This window comes from Oncorhynchus kisutch, linkage group LG29, assembly GCF_002021735.2.
Source record: "Oncorhynchus kisutch isolate 150728-3 linkage group LG29, Okis_V2, whole genome shotgun sequence".
NCBI classification, from domain to species: domain Eukaryota; kingdom Metazoa; phylum Chordata; class Actinopteri; order Salmoniformes; family Salmonidae; genus Oncorhynchus; species Oncorhynchus kisutch.
The window spans coordinates 18,808,512-18,828,226 of record NC_034202.2 but is presented as its reverse complement, the minus strand read 5'-3'; the positions used below and the strand labels follow the sequence as shown (position 1 = coordinate 18,828,226).

The window sequence follows — 19,715 nt, the reverse complement described above, 5'->3', positions numbered from 1 at the left end:
TGGAAGTTCCTGAAAAACAGTAATTGTGCTGACGTTTCTTCCAGGGGTAGTTTGGAACTAGGTAGTGAGTGTTGCAAAAATGACAGATGATTTTTACGCGCTACGCGCTTCTGCACTACGCTTCTCTGAGCTTGGGTGGCCTACCACTTTGTGGCTGAGCTGTTGTGTTGTGGAAATCCTTACATGCATGTCGTGGATATTACCACCAGGGGCACTCAAAGTCAATCTTAAAATAATCATCCGTTATTATTTGCTCGCTGGAGAGGTTCCAACCAACTCAATGCACCATAGTACACATGTCAATCAGGAGCTCTGCTGGGGCAGTCCCAGCAGTTGTCTGTGTACAGCTGTATATAAGACAAGTTGTATTTGCATGATTTAGCATAATGAATTCATCATTACCGTTTTTGTTTAATTCATGTGCCCGACCAATACTGGTTCATAACATTTGACAGACCAATAGCTCACGAGGCTTCTTCTCTCCAAGCTGAGACCTTGAAACTGAGATCTTTCGGTTCTCAAAACAAAGGTCAAGGCGTACTGCCACATTGCAGCTACTGATAGTGAGGATTCCTTCAGTCAGTCACTTACATGAGCACAGAAAACGGTTATTAGAAAAGCACATGAATAGAACACAACTTCACAATAACAACACTTACATTTGACCGGGGCAGCTCTAGCAGGGCAGAAATTTGACAAACTGACTTGTTGGAAAGGTGGCATCCTATGATGGTGCCACATTGAAAGTCACTGAGCTCTTCAGTAAGGCCATTCTACTACCAATGTTTCTCTATGGAGATTGCATGTCTGTGTGCTCGATTGTATACACCTGTCAGCAACGGGTGTGGCTGAAATAGCCGAATTCACTCATTTGAAGGGGTGTCCACATACTTTTGTATATATAGTGTAGCTTTATATATATTTTCTCTCAGCCTCATGGCAAAATGTGTTGAATGAGATTAGCTATAAAACTACAAATGTTTTATTTTTTTACTGAGGTATGCCACTGTCGTTGAGACACAGCCTACATGGTGTCTTTGGTCTGTTCTCTGTACAGATGGCAAGAAGATCCCTAATACTCTGAATGTCAGAAACTGATCTCATAAAGAGGTTGTTTGACCTTTCAGATGACCTCTCACATCACAGAGCTCAGAGTGTTCTTTCTTCATTTTCATTCCATTATGAAGGAACAGAAAGGAAGATGAATAAAGACATCGATACAAGTGAAGGAAACCTTTTTCAATTACAAATTGGAATTAGATTACACTTCACTGTGACATCAGATATTGCTTGTTGTCTTTAGAATATATGACTACGCTTCTCCTACAGTGAAAGTCAATCAACACAGCTAGATCCAGTCCAGAAGGAGTCACCTTATTTGTTTACTAATTTGTATGTCTGATTTGTTTGGGCAAACATGGTTATTGAAATCTATCCACACACACATCTGTATAACTTTGAGTGTTTTATCTTGGTTATAATGGTTACAATTCCCCACAGCATCTGTCGAAACAACCCAGGTTCTTTCATTGTGTGACTGAATCCAAGGTTGTGTTTACATTAGTGCTATGCTCACACAGGACATATTTTGCTCATATAAGGCAAGATTCTCAGATGCGTGCCACATTCAGCCCTGGGCTCTGAGCACCACCTCCAGCCACAAGACAAGGGTTCTGTTTTTATCATGCAACTGCAGACATAAGATCAAACCAAAGTTCATTTAAATGTCTCAATTCAAATGTCATGTACATTTGAATTATACCATTCTGATTTAGTTACATGTCATTTCCTTGTCATTTCACTTATGCGTTTCAGGAAACTTTCATTAGATTACCAATTTGGCTGAAAACGCCAGCAATGAAACTGATAGGTTAAAAGGAGATGCCATTCAGTTGACTTACTGTAAATCCCATTCTCTTGGATACCTCAGAGAGAAGTGACTACCTGAAGTCACAGTGACATGTAACTGAAGATGCACATTATGCCAGACATTGTTTGCATGCTTCTCCTATCCCACAGACAGTATCTTGTGTGAAAGTCACATCCCCACCATGCAGAAGTCAGTCATGCAGATGACATGATGCCCATGGGATGGTTTTGCCATTCTGTTTAGTTAGTCTCTGAGAGAGAGAGAGAGAGATGACGTGCAGAGGGAAACTTCCCTTAGGGTCTCTGACTCAACACGCTTAGCTGTTGTTGCTTTGGGTGCTCATTTAATTAGTGGGAATTAATGCTTCAAAGGGGAATCAGTGGAGTCTAAAAATAATTGCAATTAATTAGGAATGTTTCTTTTTGTTGTTTGTATTGCTGTTGTTTTTATTGTTTCTGAAGCTGAAGCTGATTCATTTGTTTATGGATATTAGATATATAATACAATTCATTCGGATCCCCATTAGCTTTGATTAATATCCCTATTAGGTTTTGTCAAAGCAGCAGCTATTCTTCCTGGGGTCCACACAAAAACATAAAACACAACCAGTAACAAAACACTGATGGACAGGAACAGTCACACAATTTTAAAATACAATGATATACAAGCAATACAACTAAAGAATAACGTGTGATAGTGTGTCTGGGTGTGCGTGTGTTTGTCATTTCACAGTCCCTCTTGTGCCATGAGATGTTGTTTTATACACTTTCAAAGGTAATTTTGCTTTTGCTTAAGTAATAGAAGATGGAAGGGAGTTCAATGTGATCATGGCTCTGTTTAATACTGTGCGTTGCCGTGAATTTGTTTTGGATTTGGGGACTGTGAAGAGACCCCTGGTGACATGTCTTGTGGGGTATGTATGGGTGTCTGAGCTGAATGTTATTTGGAATTTTCATCACAGTAATATTTCTCATAAAAACTAGAAGAGAAGCAGTTCATCTCTCGTCAACTCTCAACCAGGAAGGAATGGTATGCATGTCGTTGATGATAGTTTTGCACGTGCAGTGAAGGACAAGCTGCGACTTTGCTTCACATATTCCGGATAGTGATCAAGATGGGACAAGACCAGAGCCTGAACAACTAGAACAGTTGATTTTTGTGTAAAAAAAAAAACACAGAGCATATTTTTTTTATAACAACCAGACCCCTCCCCATCTTCACAACAACTCTGTCAATATGACTTGACCATGATAATTGACCATCCAATGTTATACCTAGGAGTTTAGCTTCCTCAACTTGCTCAATGGTCACATCCTAATGTCTCATGAATAAACCCCACAGTCTCACCATTTCTAAAACATTTGAAAGACATACAGTAGTCATTATACCAATCCCAATAAAGTCTAAGATGTATGTTCAGGCCAAACAGAATTATATTACTTATTAAAATCGTCTCCGTTGGATCTTAACTAATGAAATCCAAATTGAATATTGGATGAATTATGTCATACTGTGATATCGTACTAGGGCATTTCCTAGTCTGACGTTTATCTGTGAGGCATTGTCCACCTAATTAAATACAATGGCAATCATTGATCTGTCAGAGAAGCCTAATGCCAGTTGTATTATCTCTCAACGGAAGACACAAAGATCTCTATCTGAGAATAGACTATGTAGCTTCTAGTAGTCTGGAAGAGATACATGGGTAATATTTCTCATTGTCGCACAGATCATTTACCATCTCTGGTCAGTTACACTCTGTCCATCCATCTTTACAATAACACACTCAATCAAAGGTTATTCATTTCAACCTGTCCATCAACTTGGCACGGGTTGCTTTTTTATTTGATCAGAAAGAACAAATTGGAGAAAAAAAACAGTCAACTAGTTAAGCGCTATTATATGTGTGTGATTATTTAACGGTGCTATTTACTGGCAGCCACCGACAAAGAGTTTTACAAAAGAAGAGGAAGAAAGAGTATCAGATGCAAATGTATCAGTAATTCTATCCAGATAAACAAGACAGTCTTCTTTCTCTCCACACATGAGCACTACTACCCGCCATCTAGTCCCGCGTTGCCATACCTCCAAAATCACGTTGTTGTCAACACCTGTTTTAGGGAAGCCTGGTTCAAGACAAAGCTACACGTCCTCGAATACCTGTCCTCTTACACACTTTCTCATTGAGACGTTTGTGTATCAACAGTTTTAATAAGATGCAACATTCTTCCATAGACACCCCCGCACATTGTTGTTCCCCACAACGTAAACAAATATGGCTCTTTGATTGATGTTGCAGAAATGGTTTAAATTCAACACGGGTTTCAACCACAAATCAACAAGAGGGTTTTACTGGTTGATTTTTTAAATTGAATTCATGTTTGCTGACAACAACAAATCAAATATGAATCCAGATGTGAAATATTTGCCCAGTGTGCTGTCTGTATAAACCTTTTTTAACCAAAGTAAGAATTATTTATATTTTCCTTCACTTTCTAAATATCTGCTATACTGGAAAAGAGGTTGTTTTAGAGGTAATATAACAGGTCCTATGTACATTACAAGCTCCCAACTGTGCCATGCTGTTATGAGAATTTCGTTATCAATGTTGATAAACGTCAATTAACCTACTCAGTCTGCAACCCAGAGTTTGTAAGATTCTGGTTGAAAAACAGGACTTGGAGGCACCCTGCACCCAAAAGCTGTTCAGTCAACATCCTGACCCATTACATCCACCTGCATAGAGGGGACTGCTTTCTAAATCAAGTCAACTTTGTTCAACAAGATGCTAATTTAACATCTTAAAACCACCCTCATCTGGATCAACCCTGGAATACAACGGAATGAAAAAGCAAGGCTAAATTAATCACAAGGTAAAACACCACAAAATAGATGAAAAGGTGGCTGATCGATAGTATGACCTTATTGGCACCTTTTGGTGTTTATTTTACAGTCAAGTGGGAATACTTCAATTGAAATAGGAAATGATAGGGTGGCATATACTCATGTGCAGCGAGATAACGAGACCAAAGACATACAATCAAACAGGAGTCAGTCACAGCAGTCAGTCACAGCAGTCAGTCACAGCAGTCAGTCACAGGCAGTCAGTCACAGCAGAGAGTATTGGTATGCAGACATAACGACAGTACCTAATACAAGTTGCACTGCAACATCATCACATAGCTGCGTTACATAGCAATCTACAGCCACTAAAAGATTTTTATTTTTAATTCTCAGTTAAAAAGGGGGTTCAAGACTGAGCGGCCCCTGTCGACCACGTGGTTTATTATCCTGGATTAGTGGGACCATTATGAAGAACAGCAGTAAAGAGCGGTTGCACCTGTGCTTGGTGTTCACCTCTCAGGGAACCAAGTCTCACATACCATGTTAGTACAGGATGAACAGAAAGTGGGATCACATTCTTTTTTTTCTTTAAAAAAAAAAAGGCTCCAGGACACCACAGAGGAGAAGTGGCACGATAAAACCAGTCTTGCATGAATCATTACATTAGAGGCCTAATAACCAAGGAGTCACTTTAATTCCACTAGCCAACACAACAGCCCTCTTCTCTGAGCCACGCCCTGCTCCAGAGGACCAGGGCTCAATGCACATTCAATATATACCAATCCTTCTCATCTTCAAGTCTCTTCTACGTGCAAACCTCTCTCTTACCCTCTCCTCTACTCGATCCCCTTGGCTTGTAGGACCTTTTGGTGTTCTCAATATACATTCACTTTAAGGGAAACAAAATGTGATATTTACACGCTGCTCTGCTTCTAAAATGGTGGGCAATAGGCTATATATACTGGTGCGTCACTTAAAGGGCACTTAGAGAGACATAAATGAGATGCTGCACAGTCATTGTGCCCTCCAGGTCAGGAGAGCTCAGCTTCTCATCATATCAACTATGTCAATGAAGATTTGAGGTTCACAACTGGGTGTATTGGAATAGAAGGGGAGAAATATTGACCAATGTGTGACCGGGATCAAAGTCTCTGGATTAAATGGGTAACAACAATGTGTTGGAATGGTAGATCACAGCACATCAACTTTTTCATTTAAAAAAAAAAATCGACATTTTTAGTGTGGTGTGTGTATCGGTCTGGAAGTCCCTCTATAACAAATGTATTTTGTACAGCAGCTGTTGTCATGGTGATTGGCAGGGATGGATCCTGTAGCTCCCTGTAGCGGTTTTAAATGTAGTCGATGATGTCCAATCACATAGGATATACTGTGATGAGAGGGAGGGTAAACATAAAGGCTGGTCCAATAAGGTAGGATCCTAGTGCATCACAGTAGATCCTTGGAGTGATCAAGTGGGAGTGGAATCCTGGGAAGGCCCCAGTTAGGAGTGGTAAGACTGGTGTTCCTGGATTTTTGCCCAGTGGGTGAGGCTGACTGTATTATAGGAGGGTTGACTCGGGGGTCCCTCCCCTCAAGGAGTGGCCGGCCCAGATTAGTGTGCAGGCCATTTTAAGTGGAGTGGTCAGTTGGGGAGATCCAAGGGGAGTGGTACAATGTGGGGTATAAAGTTCAAGGTGCTTTCATCACAGAAGTGGTGAGTTGAGTATGGAATCCAGTAGGAGTGATACAGTTGTCTTGTTGTGACTGGGGGGGGGGTCAGATAGAGCTGGAGCCCAGTGTGGTTGTATTATGGTGTCTGTATTCAGATGAAGGTGGAGTCCATGGTGCTGCTGTCATGCGTGCTCCGGGCGCGAGCCTCAAACAGCTGTTTGATCAGAGCAGACTTCTCCTGCTCCAGCTGAGTGATGCGCTTACCCTTATCTGTCACCTCCTGCAACGGGATGGAGGACGAGAGACATGGACAGGGGGGAAGATGGTTTTGAGTTTAAACAAGCCTTTATTGTGCATTAAAGGAGTTTACACACAGCTCCAGTGCAGCAGGGAGAAGACATAGGTAGAGGTCAGACCATCATAAAGGGACAGTGGTGAGGTGTTCAGGAAATCTGGACATTTACAATACATTGACATGATATGTTCAGTTTACCTGGGTGAGAAGGCGGTTCTGGTCCTTTAGTCTCTGAATGGCTTGTGGGGGGGCAGGAGGCTGGGAGCTGGAGGAGATCACTGTGGGCTGGGAGCTGGAGGATGGGAAAGACTGCTAAGAGGGAGAGAAAGAAAGATTATTCCCCATGAATTACCATGTTTCAGTAACGACTCTAGTGTTTAGGCTTGACTATACTCTGTTTCTAAAACGTAGAACTACCTCTCAACATCTAATTGCCACTGGGAGGACTCCAGTAAGAGGAAAATAAGTCCCTTCAAAATTGCCGTGGAATTCAATTTGACCTTAGAAATGACACAGTCATATGAGACAACCATCCCCCATTTTAAGAGCAGTGAGGACGCTCAGTTAGACACAGTCAGGTAAGGTGTCTTATTTCAAGACGCACCGTTCCAGAGCAGGAAATTAGGTCATTAAGGCAACGGTTGACTTCCTGCAGCTTGGGAAGCAGAACATTCCTGTGACTTTGATTCTGGGATTCTGCGAAGGAATCCTGGTGGGAGAGAGAAAGAGAGTAAGAACTGGACAGCTTCAGATAATTCATACACTGTATCATCCATTCCTACTAAATTGTATACATGCCTTGGGTCATGTTCATTAGGGTATGCAACGGAAAACGAAAAGGAGCGTTTCTTATTGAACCTCAATAGTAGTCCCTCCCTGTTTCAGTTATTTTTCCGTCTGTTTGTTGCCTAATGAACAGTCGTTACCGTGCAGTGGTTGCTTTGGCCCACGTGTCTCTGTCTCTCGGTGACGTTGTGGATCTGAGTCTGGTACCACTCTCTAGCCCGCTCCACCACGCCCAGACCGGCCAGCAGAGAGTCCTTCTCCTGCTCCAACTCCTTCATCTGCTTCAGCTGGAGGGAGGGGGGAACAACTTCTCTCTTACTGTCATCGTCAATATGGGTCACTTACCTGAAGTCATTTGGCGAACCTGTCCCCTCAAGCTTATACTCATCCTGAGCCCCAAACAAAGCTTGCATGTCAATATTTATGATGGTTATGTTGTTTTGGGTGACTTGGGAAATCTGCACCCTTCTATTTGCACATTTGACTGCCGCTTTTGTTCTGAGACAATGGCACTGGGCCAATTGTGCCGGAGTGGTACCCTGATCTCAACAGGAGAGACAATGTTAAGAGCAGCGATCAGCCCGGCACCGTGGCAACCATGCAGAGACCTAAGAATGGGAAAACAGTAGCCACTACAACAGGTCGTCCTGTCCCAGTGACCGGTAGACAGCATAGAGTTCTGCTGACCATCCTATCCTCCAGTACCACAGCACAGGCCCCATTCCTGGCATTCAGCCACCCTCTATACACTATCACCGTTGGGAAAACCATGTCTGTACAAAGGCCTAGTTCCCAATGACATAATGCGGTGGCCAAACCAACCAGTATTGTCAAAGTCTACTGATCCTGTCGTTGTTGTTATCTGATCTGGACTGTAATTAGCCAGGGTAAACCTCTTGTGCCATCACTGCATACTAAACACATTTCCCCTTTCAGCTCTGGCCATACTGGGATGAATGGGAGCTGCAAACAGAGGAGAGGAGAGCGAGGGATGAAAGAGAGGTTGGGGAGTGGGGGGTGGGGTTGTGGCTGGAATGAAGCGTGACCCAGAGTGTCAGGCTGTGTTTGTGTGGTGGGCCACAGGCAGGGAAAATCTGCTCTGTAAAGAGGGGAGAGAACACAGAACAGGGGGAGGAAAAGTTGCAGAGGGGAGAGGGGGGTACGGGAGGGGAGAGCTGGCTGACAAAGCTAACATCACCAGGGCTGCAGGTGGCCTCGCGGTTAACAGCGTCACTGAGAGGTCGGTGGAGTGAATCCCCGAGCCGACGATGTGCCCTTGAGCAAGGCACCTAACCGTAATTGCTCCTGTAAGTCGCTATGGATAAGAGCATCTGCTAAATGATTTGAATGTAAATGTTAAAATGGCAAAGCGTACTACAACGGCATGACACAGCTGATGTTGTCGTATCTAAAATCACAAAGTACAAAATCATGGGCATCAGGATAATCTACACAACAGCTCCAAACAGTACAAACTACCATACACCTGCTAGGGCCAGAGGAACAAACATTACAACTAGGAGTTTACTGGTTATCAACAAGACACCAACTGAAACTGGTACTTTCCACTAGCTTCAACAACACATCAACCGCAGACACAGAACTGTTAAATATTCAATTAGTTGACAAACAGTTATCTCTCCCTGACTCTGCTCATAACTCCATAGTTACATTTTGACACTGCTCAACACACATCTGCAAGCGGGTAATAGACATACACATACATGGAAACAGCTCAATGACCAAACAAGACTCCGTTTTTACTTCTCTTTCCTGACCTCTCTCCTCTAGTTGTTCTCACTCACCCCGAGGAAAAAGTGCAGCGCCTTGCTGCTGTACAGACTGCTGCTGAGAGGGATGAAGACAGTGGTGTAGGCTGCCCAGACAGCTGTCCAGGCTGGGCCGGGTGGGCCAAGCGAATCCCCTGCTTCCAGGCCCCTGGGCCCGACCCGGCTCATTACAATGAGGACAGGCGGCCAGAGGGGGGAGGGGGAGGGGGGAGCAGCTCCCTCTACGACTTCACACAGAGAACGAGTGGAAGGAGAGGAGAAGACATAGAGAGGGGGATAAAGTAGGGCTCAGAGAGAAACTGGAGGCAGGGGGATAGAAAGAGAGAAAAAGAGGGCGAGAGGAGGCATGGAAAGGGGGCAGGAGATTGGGAGGGCCACAGGGGGAGAGGGGCTGGACTGAGTGAAAGGTGGGAGGGGTGTAGGGAGAGGGGTTGAATGGGGGAGTTAATGGTGGGTTTTGGCCAATAGAAACAAAGTGACCTACAGCAGTTGCAGTCTGCACAGAGCAGATAGGCCTGTTTATCCATGAAACTGTTCTCCACCTCACCCCCACTCTAGATAAAAAGTTGAACTGACCCCTAACACCAACCATATCACTGAACACCAGTATGAGACCACTTTCACGTTGTCTGTGGGTCACAAAATATCTGTTTTCACTGGCAGTGAGAACATGGTTGTTTGACTGCCTCTCTGAAAACTGTGCATAATGCAACAGTGTATGTGTATGTGTATGTGTGTGTGTGTGTGTGAGTGTGTGTGTGTGTGTGTGTGTGTGTGTGTGTGTGTGTGTGTGTGTGTGTGTGTGTGTGTGTGTGTGTGTGTGTGTGTGTGTGTGTGTGTGTGTGTGTGTGTGTGTGTGTGTGTGTGTGTGTTAGCGGGCGTAAGTACCATTCCATAATCCACCCCGTTGGTGATGGTGTGGCGTCTCTGCTCATCTCGGCTCCGCCCATGGCGTCTGGAGACAGTGAATCCCGTGACTGACTCACTCTGGGACCTCGGTAACCCAGCCTCCACAATACCTGGACCAGAAATTGGGCAGGAATGGGTGGTCAGAAAGATTTTTTGATGATTTCACCAACTGACTTCCAGGTCTTGTCTGGAACACAGGTATCAACTGTCTGGTTAGTACAACTATGCTTTGGGTAACTGGATAATTAATACATAAAATGTAAACATACCCATTTGCTGTGAGGAAGAACAAACTTGTTTGCACTTCTATAATGTTAGTATCAAATACATAGAGCTCGATGGACATGAACATCAGAGAGAAGTTCTGACCCACTCTGTTGTGTTCAGTGCATCACGGTTTCCATCTATGATAGAACTGAACTGTCCCCCAGCCAACAATCAAAAGAGACATTGTCACCGAAACCCCACCCCAAATCAAATCAAATTGTAATTTGTCACATGCTTTCACATAAACAACAAGTGTAGACTAACAGTGAAATGCTTACTTACAATGCAGAGAACATTTTGGAAAATTATTTAAAAAATAACGAGGAACAAACACAAAATGAGCAATGATAACTTGGCTATATACATTAGGTACCAAGTCGATGTACAAGACTAGGAGGTAATTGAGGTACTATGTACCTATAGGCAGGGGTAAAGTGACTAGGCAACAGAATAGATAATAAACAGAGTAGAGGCAGCAGCATACAGTAAGTGATGAATCAAATGAGTTGCTGCAAAAATGGCCAATGCAGTCTGGGTAGCTATTTGGTTAACTATTTAGCAGTCCCATGGCTTGGGGGTAAACGTTGTTCAGGATCCTGTTGGTTCGAGACTTGGTGCATCGCTACTACTTGCCATGCGGTAGCAGAGAGAACAGTCTATGAGTGAGTGAGTGAGTGAGTGAACGAGGGAGAACACAAGAGAGAAAGAGACACAGAGAGAGAGAGAGAGAGAGAGAGAGAAAGGGGAGAGGCCACTACTCAGAATAGTGAAATCTGTAAACCCTGCAGTGCCTTTGGTGGCCACACGAGGGCGCTACCCTCCCTCCCTGCTAACCTTATCAACCCTATCTGGTTGGGTTGTATTGAATGGGGATAAATAACAATTCTGGGGGAAGATGAGAATAAAATGTAAGAACTTATGTATATAAAAACAGTTCAGGTGATAGTTGATAACAGAGCAGAGAAAACATGACACGTTTCCATGTTGTATCCGGACTTCTAGAAATCCTGTTAATCGGTAACTGGAGATAGTTCCTTGAAGGCAGGAGTATGCGGGGTTCAGAGAGGTGGAGGGAAATATGTAGAGCACCTAGTTTAGTGGCTCTAGATAATCGTAAAGTTGGACTGTGGCACCCAAAGAGGATACTGTTTACCAGTGTAGGTAAGCCTCATTTGCATGCCTTGAAACAGCATTGCTAATTGAAAGAGAGCCTAATGGCCATTTCTACTTTTTTGTTGTTGAAAACATTTAACATAATAACACAAAGAATAAATGTACAAATAATAACGAAAGGAATAAATACACAATGAGTAATGATAACTTGCCTATATACATGGGATACCAGTACAGAGTTGATGTGCAGGGGTACGAGGTAATTTGAGGTAGATATGTACATATAGGTAGAGATAAAGTGACTAGGCAACAGGATACATAATAAATAGTAGCAGCAGCGTATTTGATGAGTCAAAAGAGTTAGTGCAAAAAGGGTCACTACAGATAGTCCTGGTAGGTATTGGGGAACTATTTAACTAACTATTTAGCAGTCTTATGGCTTGGGGGTATAAGCTGTTCAGGGTCCTGTTTGTTCCAGACTTGTGGTAGCAGAGAGAACAGTCTATGACTTGTGTGGCTGGAGTCTTTGACGATTTTTAGGGTCTTCCTCTGACACCACCTGGTATAAAGGTCCTGGGTGGCAGGGAGCTCGGCCCCAGTTATGTATTAGGCGGTATGCACTACCCTCTGTAGCGCCGTGCGTCTCATGTCAAGATGCTCTCAATGCTGCAGCTGTAGAACTTTTTGAGGATCTGAGGGCACATGCATAATCTTTTCAGCCTTATGAGGGTGACGAGGCGTTGCAGTGCCCTCTTCATGACTCGGTTGATGTGTGTGGACCATGATACTTCCTTATTGATGTGGGCACCAAGGAACTTGAAGCTCTCAACCTGTTCCACAACAGACCCTTTGATGTTGATGGGGGCATGCTCGGTCCTCCGTTTCCTGTAGTCCACAATCAGCTCCCTTGTCTTGCTGACGTTGAGGGAGAGGTTATTGTCCTGCCACCACACTGCCAGGTCTCTGACCTCCTCCCTGTAGGCTGTCTCATCGTCGTCAGTGATCAGGCTGTGTCGTCTGCTAATTTAATGATGGTGTTGGAGTCGTGGGTGAACAGGGAGTACAGGAGGGGACTAAGCACACACCCCTGAGGGGCCCCCGTGTTGAAGGTCAGCGTGGCGTAGTTGTTGTTGCCTACCTTAACCACCTGGGGGTGGCCCGTCAGGAAGGATTCAGTTGTAGAGGGAGGTGTTTAATCCCAGCATCGTTAGATTAGCGATGAGCTTGAAGGGCACAATGGTGTTGATCACAGAGCTGTATTCAATGAACTGCATTCTCACATACAGTGGGGCAAAAAAGTATTTAGTCAGCCACCAATTGTGCAAGTTCTCCCACTTAAAAAGATGAGAGAGGCCTGTAATGTTCATCATAGGTACACTTCAACTATGACAGACAAAATGAGAGAAAAAATAAATAAATCACATTGTAGGATTTTTTATGAATTTATTTGCAAATTATGGTGGAAAATAAGTATTTGGTCACCTACAAACAAGCAGGATTTCTGGCTCTCACAGACCTGTAACTTCTTCTTTAAGAGGCTCCTCTGTCCTCCACTCGTTACCTGTATTAATGGCACCTGTTTGAACTTATAACTTAACTTATGTTATCAGTATAAAAGACACCTGTCCACAACCTCAAACAGTCACACTCCAAACTCCACTATGGCCAAGACCAAAGAGCTGTCAAAGGACACCAGAAACAAAATTGTAGACCTGCACCAGGCTGGGAAAACTGAATCTGCAATAGGTAAGCAGCTTGGTTTGAAGAAATCAACTGTGGGAGCAATTATTAGGAAATGGAAGACATGCAAGACCACTGATAATCTCCCTCGATCTGGGGCTCCACGCAAGATCTCACCCCGTGGGGTCAAAATGATCACAAGAACGGTGAGCAAAAATCCCAGAACCACACGGGGGGACCTAGTGAATGACCTGCAGAGAGTTGGGACCAAAGTAACAAAGCCTACCATCAGTAACACACTACGCCGCCAGGGACTCAAATCCTGCAGTGCCAGACGTGTCCCTCTGCTTAAGCCAGTACATGTCCAGGCCCGTCTGAAGTTTGCTAGAGAGCATTTGGATGATCCAGAAGAAGATTGGGAGAATGTCATATGGTCAGATGAAACCAAAATATAACTTTTTCGTAAAAACTCAACTCGTCGTGTTTGGAGGACAAGGAATGCCGAGTTGCATCCAAAGAACACCATACCTACTGTGAAACATGGGGGTGGAAACATCATGCTTTGGGGCTGTTTTTCTGCAAAGGGACCAGGACGACTGATCCGTGTAAAGGAAAGAATGAATGGGGCCATGTATCGTGAGATTTTGAGTGAAAGCCTCCTTCCATCAGCAAGGGCATTGAAGATGAAACGTGGCTGGGTCTTTCAGCATGACAATGATCCCAAACACACCCCCCAGGCAACGAAGGAGTGGCTTCGTAAGAAGCATTTCAAGGTCCTGGAGTGGCCTAGCCAGTCTCCAGATCTCTACCCCATAGAAAATATTTGGAGGGAGTTGGAAGTCCGTGTTGCCCAGCAACAGCCCCAAAACATCACTGCTCTAGAAGAGATCTGCATGGAGGAATGGGCCAAAATACCAGCAACAGTGTGTGAAAACCTTGAAGACTTACAGAAAACGTTTGACCTCTGTCATTGCCAACAAAGGGTATATAACAAAGTATTGAGATAAACTTTTGTTATTGACCAAATACTTATTTTCCACCATAATTTGCAAATAAATTCATTAAAAATCCTACAATGTGATTTTCTGTATTTTTTTTCTCATTTTGTCTGTCATAGTTGAAGTGTACCTATGATGAAAATTACAGGCCTCTCTCATCTATTTAAGTCGGAGAACTTGCACTGACTAACTTGCTGACTAAATACTTTTTTTGCCCCACTGTAGGTGTTCCTTTTGTTCAGGTGGGAAAGGGCAGTGTGGAGTGCAATATCGATTGCGGCATCTGTGGATCTTTTGAAGTGGTATGCTAATTGGAGTGGGTCCAGGGTGTCTGGGATGATGGTGTTGATGTGATGCCATGACCATGACCAGCCTTTCAAAAAATGTCATGGCTACACATGTGAGTGCTACGTGGCGATAGTCATTCAGACAGGTTACCTTGGCATTCTTGTGCACAGGGACTGGTGGTGTGCTTGAGACATGTAGGTATTACAGACTGGGTCAGGGAGAGGTTGAAAATGTCAGTGAAGACACTTGCCAGCTGGTCTCACTACGTGTCCTGGTAATCCGTCTGGCCCTTTGGCCTTGAGAATGTAAAACTGTTTAAAGGTCTTACGCACATCGGCTACAGAGAGCGTGATCACACAGTCATCCAGAAACAGCTGGTGCTCTCATGCATAGTTCAGCGTTGCTAGCCTCGAAGCACGCATAGAAAGTATTTAGCTGGTAGGCACTGGACAGCTCACGGCTGGGTTTCCATTTGTAATCCATGATAGTGTGCAAGCCCTGCCACATCCGACGAGCATCAGAGCTGGTGTAGCAGGATTCGATCTTGGTCCTGTATTGACACTTTGCCTGTTTAACGGTTCGTCGGAGGGCATAGCGGGATTAGCTCATTGAAACCAGCAGATCTAGCCTTTAGCTCAGTGCAGATGTTGGCTGTAATCTTTGGCTTCTGGTTGGGATATGTATGTACAGTCACTGAGGGGACAAAGTAATCGATGCATTTATTAATGAAGCAGGTGACTGATGTGGTAAACTCCTCAATGCCATCGGATGAATGCCAGAACATATTCCAGTCTGTGCTAGCAAAACAGTCCTATAACTTAGCATCTGCTTCATCAGAGCACTTCCGTATTGAGCATGTCACTGGTACTTCCTGTTTGAGTTTTTGCTTTTAAGCAGGAATCAGAAGGATAGAGTTATGGTCAGATTTACCAAATGGAGGGCGAGGGAGAGCTTTGTATGCGACTCTGTGTGTGGAGTAAATGTGATTTCAGTTTTCTTGAATTAAAGTCACCGGCCACTCTGGGTGAGCATTTTCTTGTTTGCTTTTGGCCTTATACAGCTCGTTGAGTGCGGTCTTAGTGCCAGCATCAGCTTGAGGTGGTAAATAGAAACTACGTCAAATAAAGATGTAAACTCTGTTGGTAAATGATGTGGTCTACAGCTTATCATGAGGTATTCTAACTCAGGCGAGCCGAACCTCGAGACGTCCTTAATATTACAGATTGTGGACAAGTTGTTGTTAACAAAGAGACATACACCACCTCCTCTGCGGTTCTCCAAACGGTCTCTGGCTCCAGAGACAGTTTTTCCAGAGGTGAGTTGTTCCTCACGCCTCATGGGTCATTTGCAGTCAGACTGGTCGGAAAGGCCAGCTCTGACAAGCTCTCTCTCGCTCTCTCTGTCCAACCACTTCCACACAGCCTCCCCTGCCTGCGTGGCTGCCTACAGTTCACTGCTCAGGTACACAGAGATAGAACAACAGGCACTGCAACCATGAAAAATGCTCAATCTGTCCTCATCTTTTTTCAGTGTTTAGAGCATTGTATAGCATGGACGTCATGTCGCCCACACAGTGACGTTGTCCAGAAGCTGCCGTTAAGAGTGTGGGAAATACTTCATAGTGTTCCAGGGATGTGATACTTGTTATTATGCCTTTCTTTCAGCTTAACTTTGGCAGGGCACTAAAGCATTGGGGTCAGTAGCTCTATTAAACATAGTCCACAGTCCAGCTCCATCCACTGGGTAATGGGCCATTACCCTGGTCCAATATCACATCCGCCTCTTCACATTACCCTGCTCGAATACCACATCAGCCTCTTGACAATACCCTGATCCAATACCACATAAGCCTCTTCACATTACCCTGATCCAATACCCCATCAGCCTCTTCACATTACCCTGATCCAATACCACATCAGCCTCTTCACATTACCCTGATCCAATACCACATCAGCCTCTTCACATTACCCTGATCCAATACCACATCAGCCTCTTCACATTACCCTGCTCCAATACCACATCAGCCTCTTCACATTACCCTGATCCAATACCACATCAGCCTCTTCACATTACCCTGATCCAATACCACATCAGCCTCTTCACATTACCCTGATCCAATACCACATCAGCCTCTTCACATTACCCTACGCCAATACCACATCAGCCTCTTCACATTACCCTGCTCCAATACCACATCAGCCTCTTCACATTACCCTGCTCCAATACCACATCAGCCTCTTCACATTACCCTACGCCAATACCACATCAGCCTCTTCAATGGGTTCCACAGCCGGGCAGACGTGATCTCTCTCCATGATTTTGGACATCCCCCAAGAGTCTGCATCCCGAATGGCACTCTATTTCCTATATAGTGCACTAGTTTTGACCAGGGCCAAGTAGTGCACTATGTAGGGAATAGGATGCCATTTGGAACACAGTGAGAGCGAGAGAAGAGAGAGCAGGGTAATGGTAGCTTGGCCAGGGGTGGGCAGGATTTCACCGCTGCAGTGCCTCAATTACTCTGCACGTAATCTGTGCTAATCCAGCGGGTTTGCTGGGGGAGATTACATTGCCATTCACCACACTCTCCAATCCCATGGCTCTACAGAGAGTAGTGGGTAGCGTGGGTCTATGGCACTGATATAAGTAGCTAGCCAGGGCCTCCAGGCTGCTTCACAGACATGTCCCTGTTATAGATACAGACAGGATTGGACTCAGCAGGGCCATTAGAGGGAGAGATAGAAAGCGAGAGGGGGGGGGGGGTGCCTGTGTGCACATAGGAGAGAGAGAGCAGGATTTTCTCCATAGCTTTCCTGACTTCAGTGAACACAGGTCAGTCTAATGAGCGAGACCAGGAAAGGACCAGGGAAAATTGGGCTGATGATCCCAATAGGAGGAGCCCAGAGCCCAGTCTAAACTCTGGCTAAGCATCCAGAAGAATTTGAGACATGATCTGTGACTCACTCTGGATGAGCTGGAGGTCAATTATTCAATTACACACTCTTCACTGCAGCAGAGAGATTTGAGAGGCATACCAGGGCTTTGAAATAACAATAACAAAATAATGTTAGCTGAGCTCCTCCATTAGTAAAAACCCAGAGTGTGTGGAAGGATTGACCCCTAGCTGTGGCCCCAGGTCGTGGGCTCTGTTTTAATGTGGCCATTTGTCAACAAATCAAATATAATTGTATTTGACACATGCGCCGAATACAACAGGTAGAGACTTTAATGTGAAATGCTTACTTACTAGGCCGTTCCCAACTATGCAGAGTTAAGAAATACAAATAATAACACAATAGGAATAAAATACACAATAATGAGGCTATATAAAGGGAGTACCAGTACCAGATCAATGTGCAGGGGTATGAGGTCATTGAGGTAGATATGTACATATAGGCACCAGGATAGATACTCATAAGAGTAAAATAAGAATAGAGTAGCAGCAGCATATACGATGCGTGAAAGTGTGTGTATGTCCTCATTGGTTTTTAGGAGCATATACCCACGTGGGTGATTGAAACATGAACTGAGGTCCACACTCATAAAGCACCTTAAAGTTGGTTGCCAACCGCCATATAAAGTCCAAAGAAAAAGAAGAAGCCTGAAGGAGGAGAGATTTCTAGAAACAAACTCGGTGTACCCTTTTATCTGTGGATTCATTGTCAGAGTAATAGACTTTATGCATTTCAGGTAAAATAACAACCCAATGTTTATATCGCAGGACAAATGAGCTAGCAACAGCAAGCTAGGTAGCTAAATTGCCATGCATGTTTAATGCTTTTCAACCTAGTCTAGTCAGCATGTGATGCTAAACATGTCGGAACCTGGTGCTAGTGCTGCAGTTGTTTAGTGATGACAGTCTGGTATAGAAATGTGTGTAATGGGTGTGTCTGTGTTTCCAACTCCACTACCTCCACACCTGGGTCAATGAGACTGAGGCAGCAGAATAGCCCTGATCTGTTTATACCCCACTTGATCTTTTTGCTGAGGACGATTACTGATCGCTTAGCATAGTGAGAAACAAATTACATACACATGATGGGGAGATGGATAGAGATGATGGAAGACTGGTCCTGATTTGATTGAGCTTTGATAATCAAACTTACTCGGTTTTTGGAGACTTGACGACTCGAGAGCAAGGGACTCTGTGGACCTCACCCGACTCTTCTGTGGATGCGTCTGCTTCCCCATCCGAACCGAATCCGCTCGAAATGAACCGCTTTCGGGCACAATGGTTATCCGTTCCAAACTTCTGCCTGTTCTCTCATAACCCGTATTGGTGTAACGCATGGGACCCCCTACGACCGAGGTGACTGGTGGGTGTCCAGTTTTCCCCTCATTATGTCTGGAACGACTCTGAAGTGAGGACGCGCGTTTGTGATGCGTATTTGTCCCATTGCTTGGACCCAGTGGGCGAACTTTGTTTTCAATCAGAGTTCCGACAGAGCAGGTAGAGAGCGGGACAGTTTTTTGCGCTGGCATATGGTGCCGTTTGGAGTGCAGAAGTGCTTGTTTCGGGTGCAGGGAAACCTGAGCCTTTATGTGGTTGTTGTTGTCCGCTTTCGGCATGGAGTATCGCAGCCCCGCCACGAAGCGCTCAAATGTCAGGCAGCCATGAGGTGGGGCCACCAGCCTCAGACACTCCAGAACCCCGCCGGACAAATCATGAGTATCTGCCCCTTGCCATCTACTCTCAATCTCCGATATGTGCACATATCCTCTCTTCCCATCATCAAGGATGTCAAAGAGTGTCCTCAGACTGTGTAAAAAGGCTTTGGGTAACCCATCTGTTGAATATTCCGTGTCTTTGGGCTGCATTTTACCGGTTATGCCTGTCTTGCCTTGTCTTCTTGTGCCAATCCTACCGTAAATTGTCGACGGCCCGTTCAATTTGCAGCTACCATCAGTATCAGTTTCTATCAAAGCCATGAAGTTATCAATCGTTGAATTGAATGATGCCAAAATCAAACCTCACCAAGATATATCTTATAATGTGGTTATAACCAACGTCTTATTACTTTACGCGAGATACAAAAATAAATGTGTTTATAAGTAGCCTACCCTACCTGTCTTTATAGACTATATTTCTCCAAAACAGATTAGAAATCCGACCAGCTTTTCTTTATGCCTTCGCTTAACGAAAGTATCTACTTTCCCTCCCAAGTCTTGCGGCTCCTGCATACCTTTTTCAACAGGACCGCCCT

At 44.4% G+C, this 19,715-nt stretch overlaps 1 protein-coding gene across 4 annotated transcripts; it reads right to left on the bottom strand.

Moving 5' to 3' along the window:
• Positions 1-3,670: 3,670 nt before the first annotated feature.
• On the bottom strand, positions 3,671-19,692 carry LOC109874043 (suppressor APC domain-containing protein 2-like). 4 transcript variants are annotated; one of them, XM_031809325.1, is made up of 6 exons: positions 18,618-19,692; positions 10,145-10,275; positions 7,607-7,753; positions 7,285-7,389; positions 6,879-6,992; positions 3,671-6,665 (listed from the first exon to the last, which is right to left on the bottom strand). In XM_031809325.1, exons 1-6 carry the CDS (start codon positions 19,438-19,440, stop codon positions 6,537-6,539), a joined length of 1,449 nt encoding a protein of 482 aa, XP_031665185.1. In that variant the 5' UTR covers positions 19,441-19,692; the 3' UTR covers positions 3,671-6,536. The 4 variants fall into 4 exon arrangements, with proteins under 4 accessions (XP_031665185.1, XP_031665184.1, XP_020321376.1 ...); XM_031809324.1 differs by having other exon boundaries at positions 6,879-6,989; positions 18,618-19,632; XM_020465787.2 differs by lacking the exons at positions 10,145-10,275; positions 18,618-19,692 and adding an exon at positions 9,272-9,607 and having other exon boundaries at positions 6,879-6,989.
• Between the last annotated feature and the right edge of the window lie 23 nt (positions 19,693-19,715).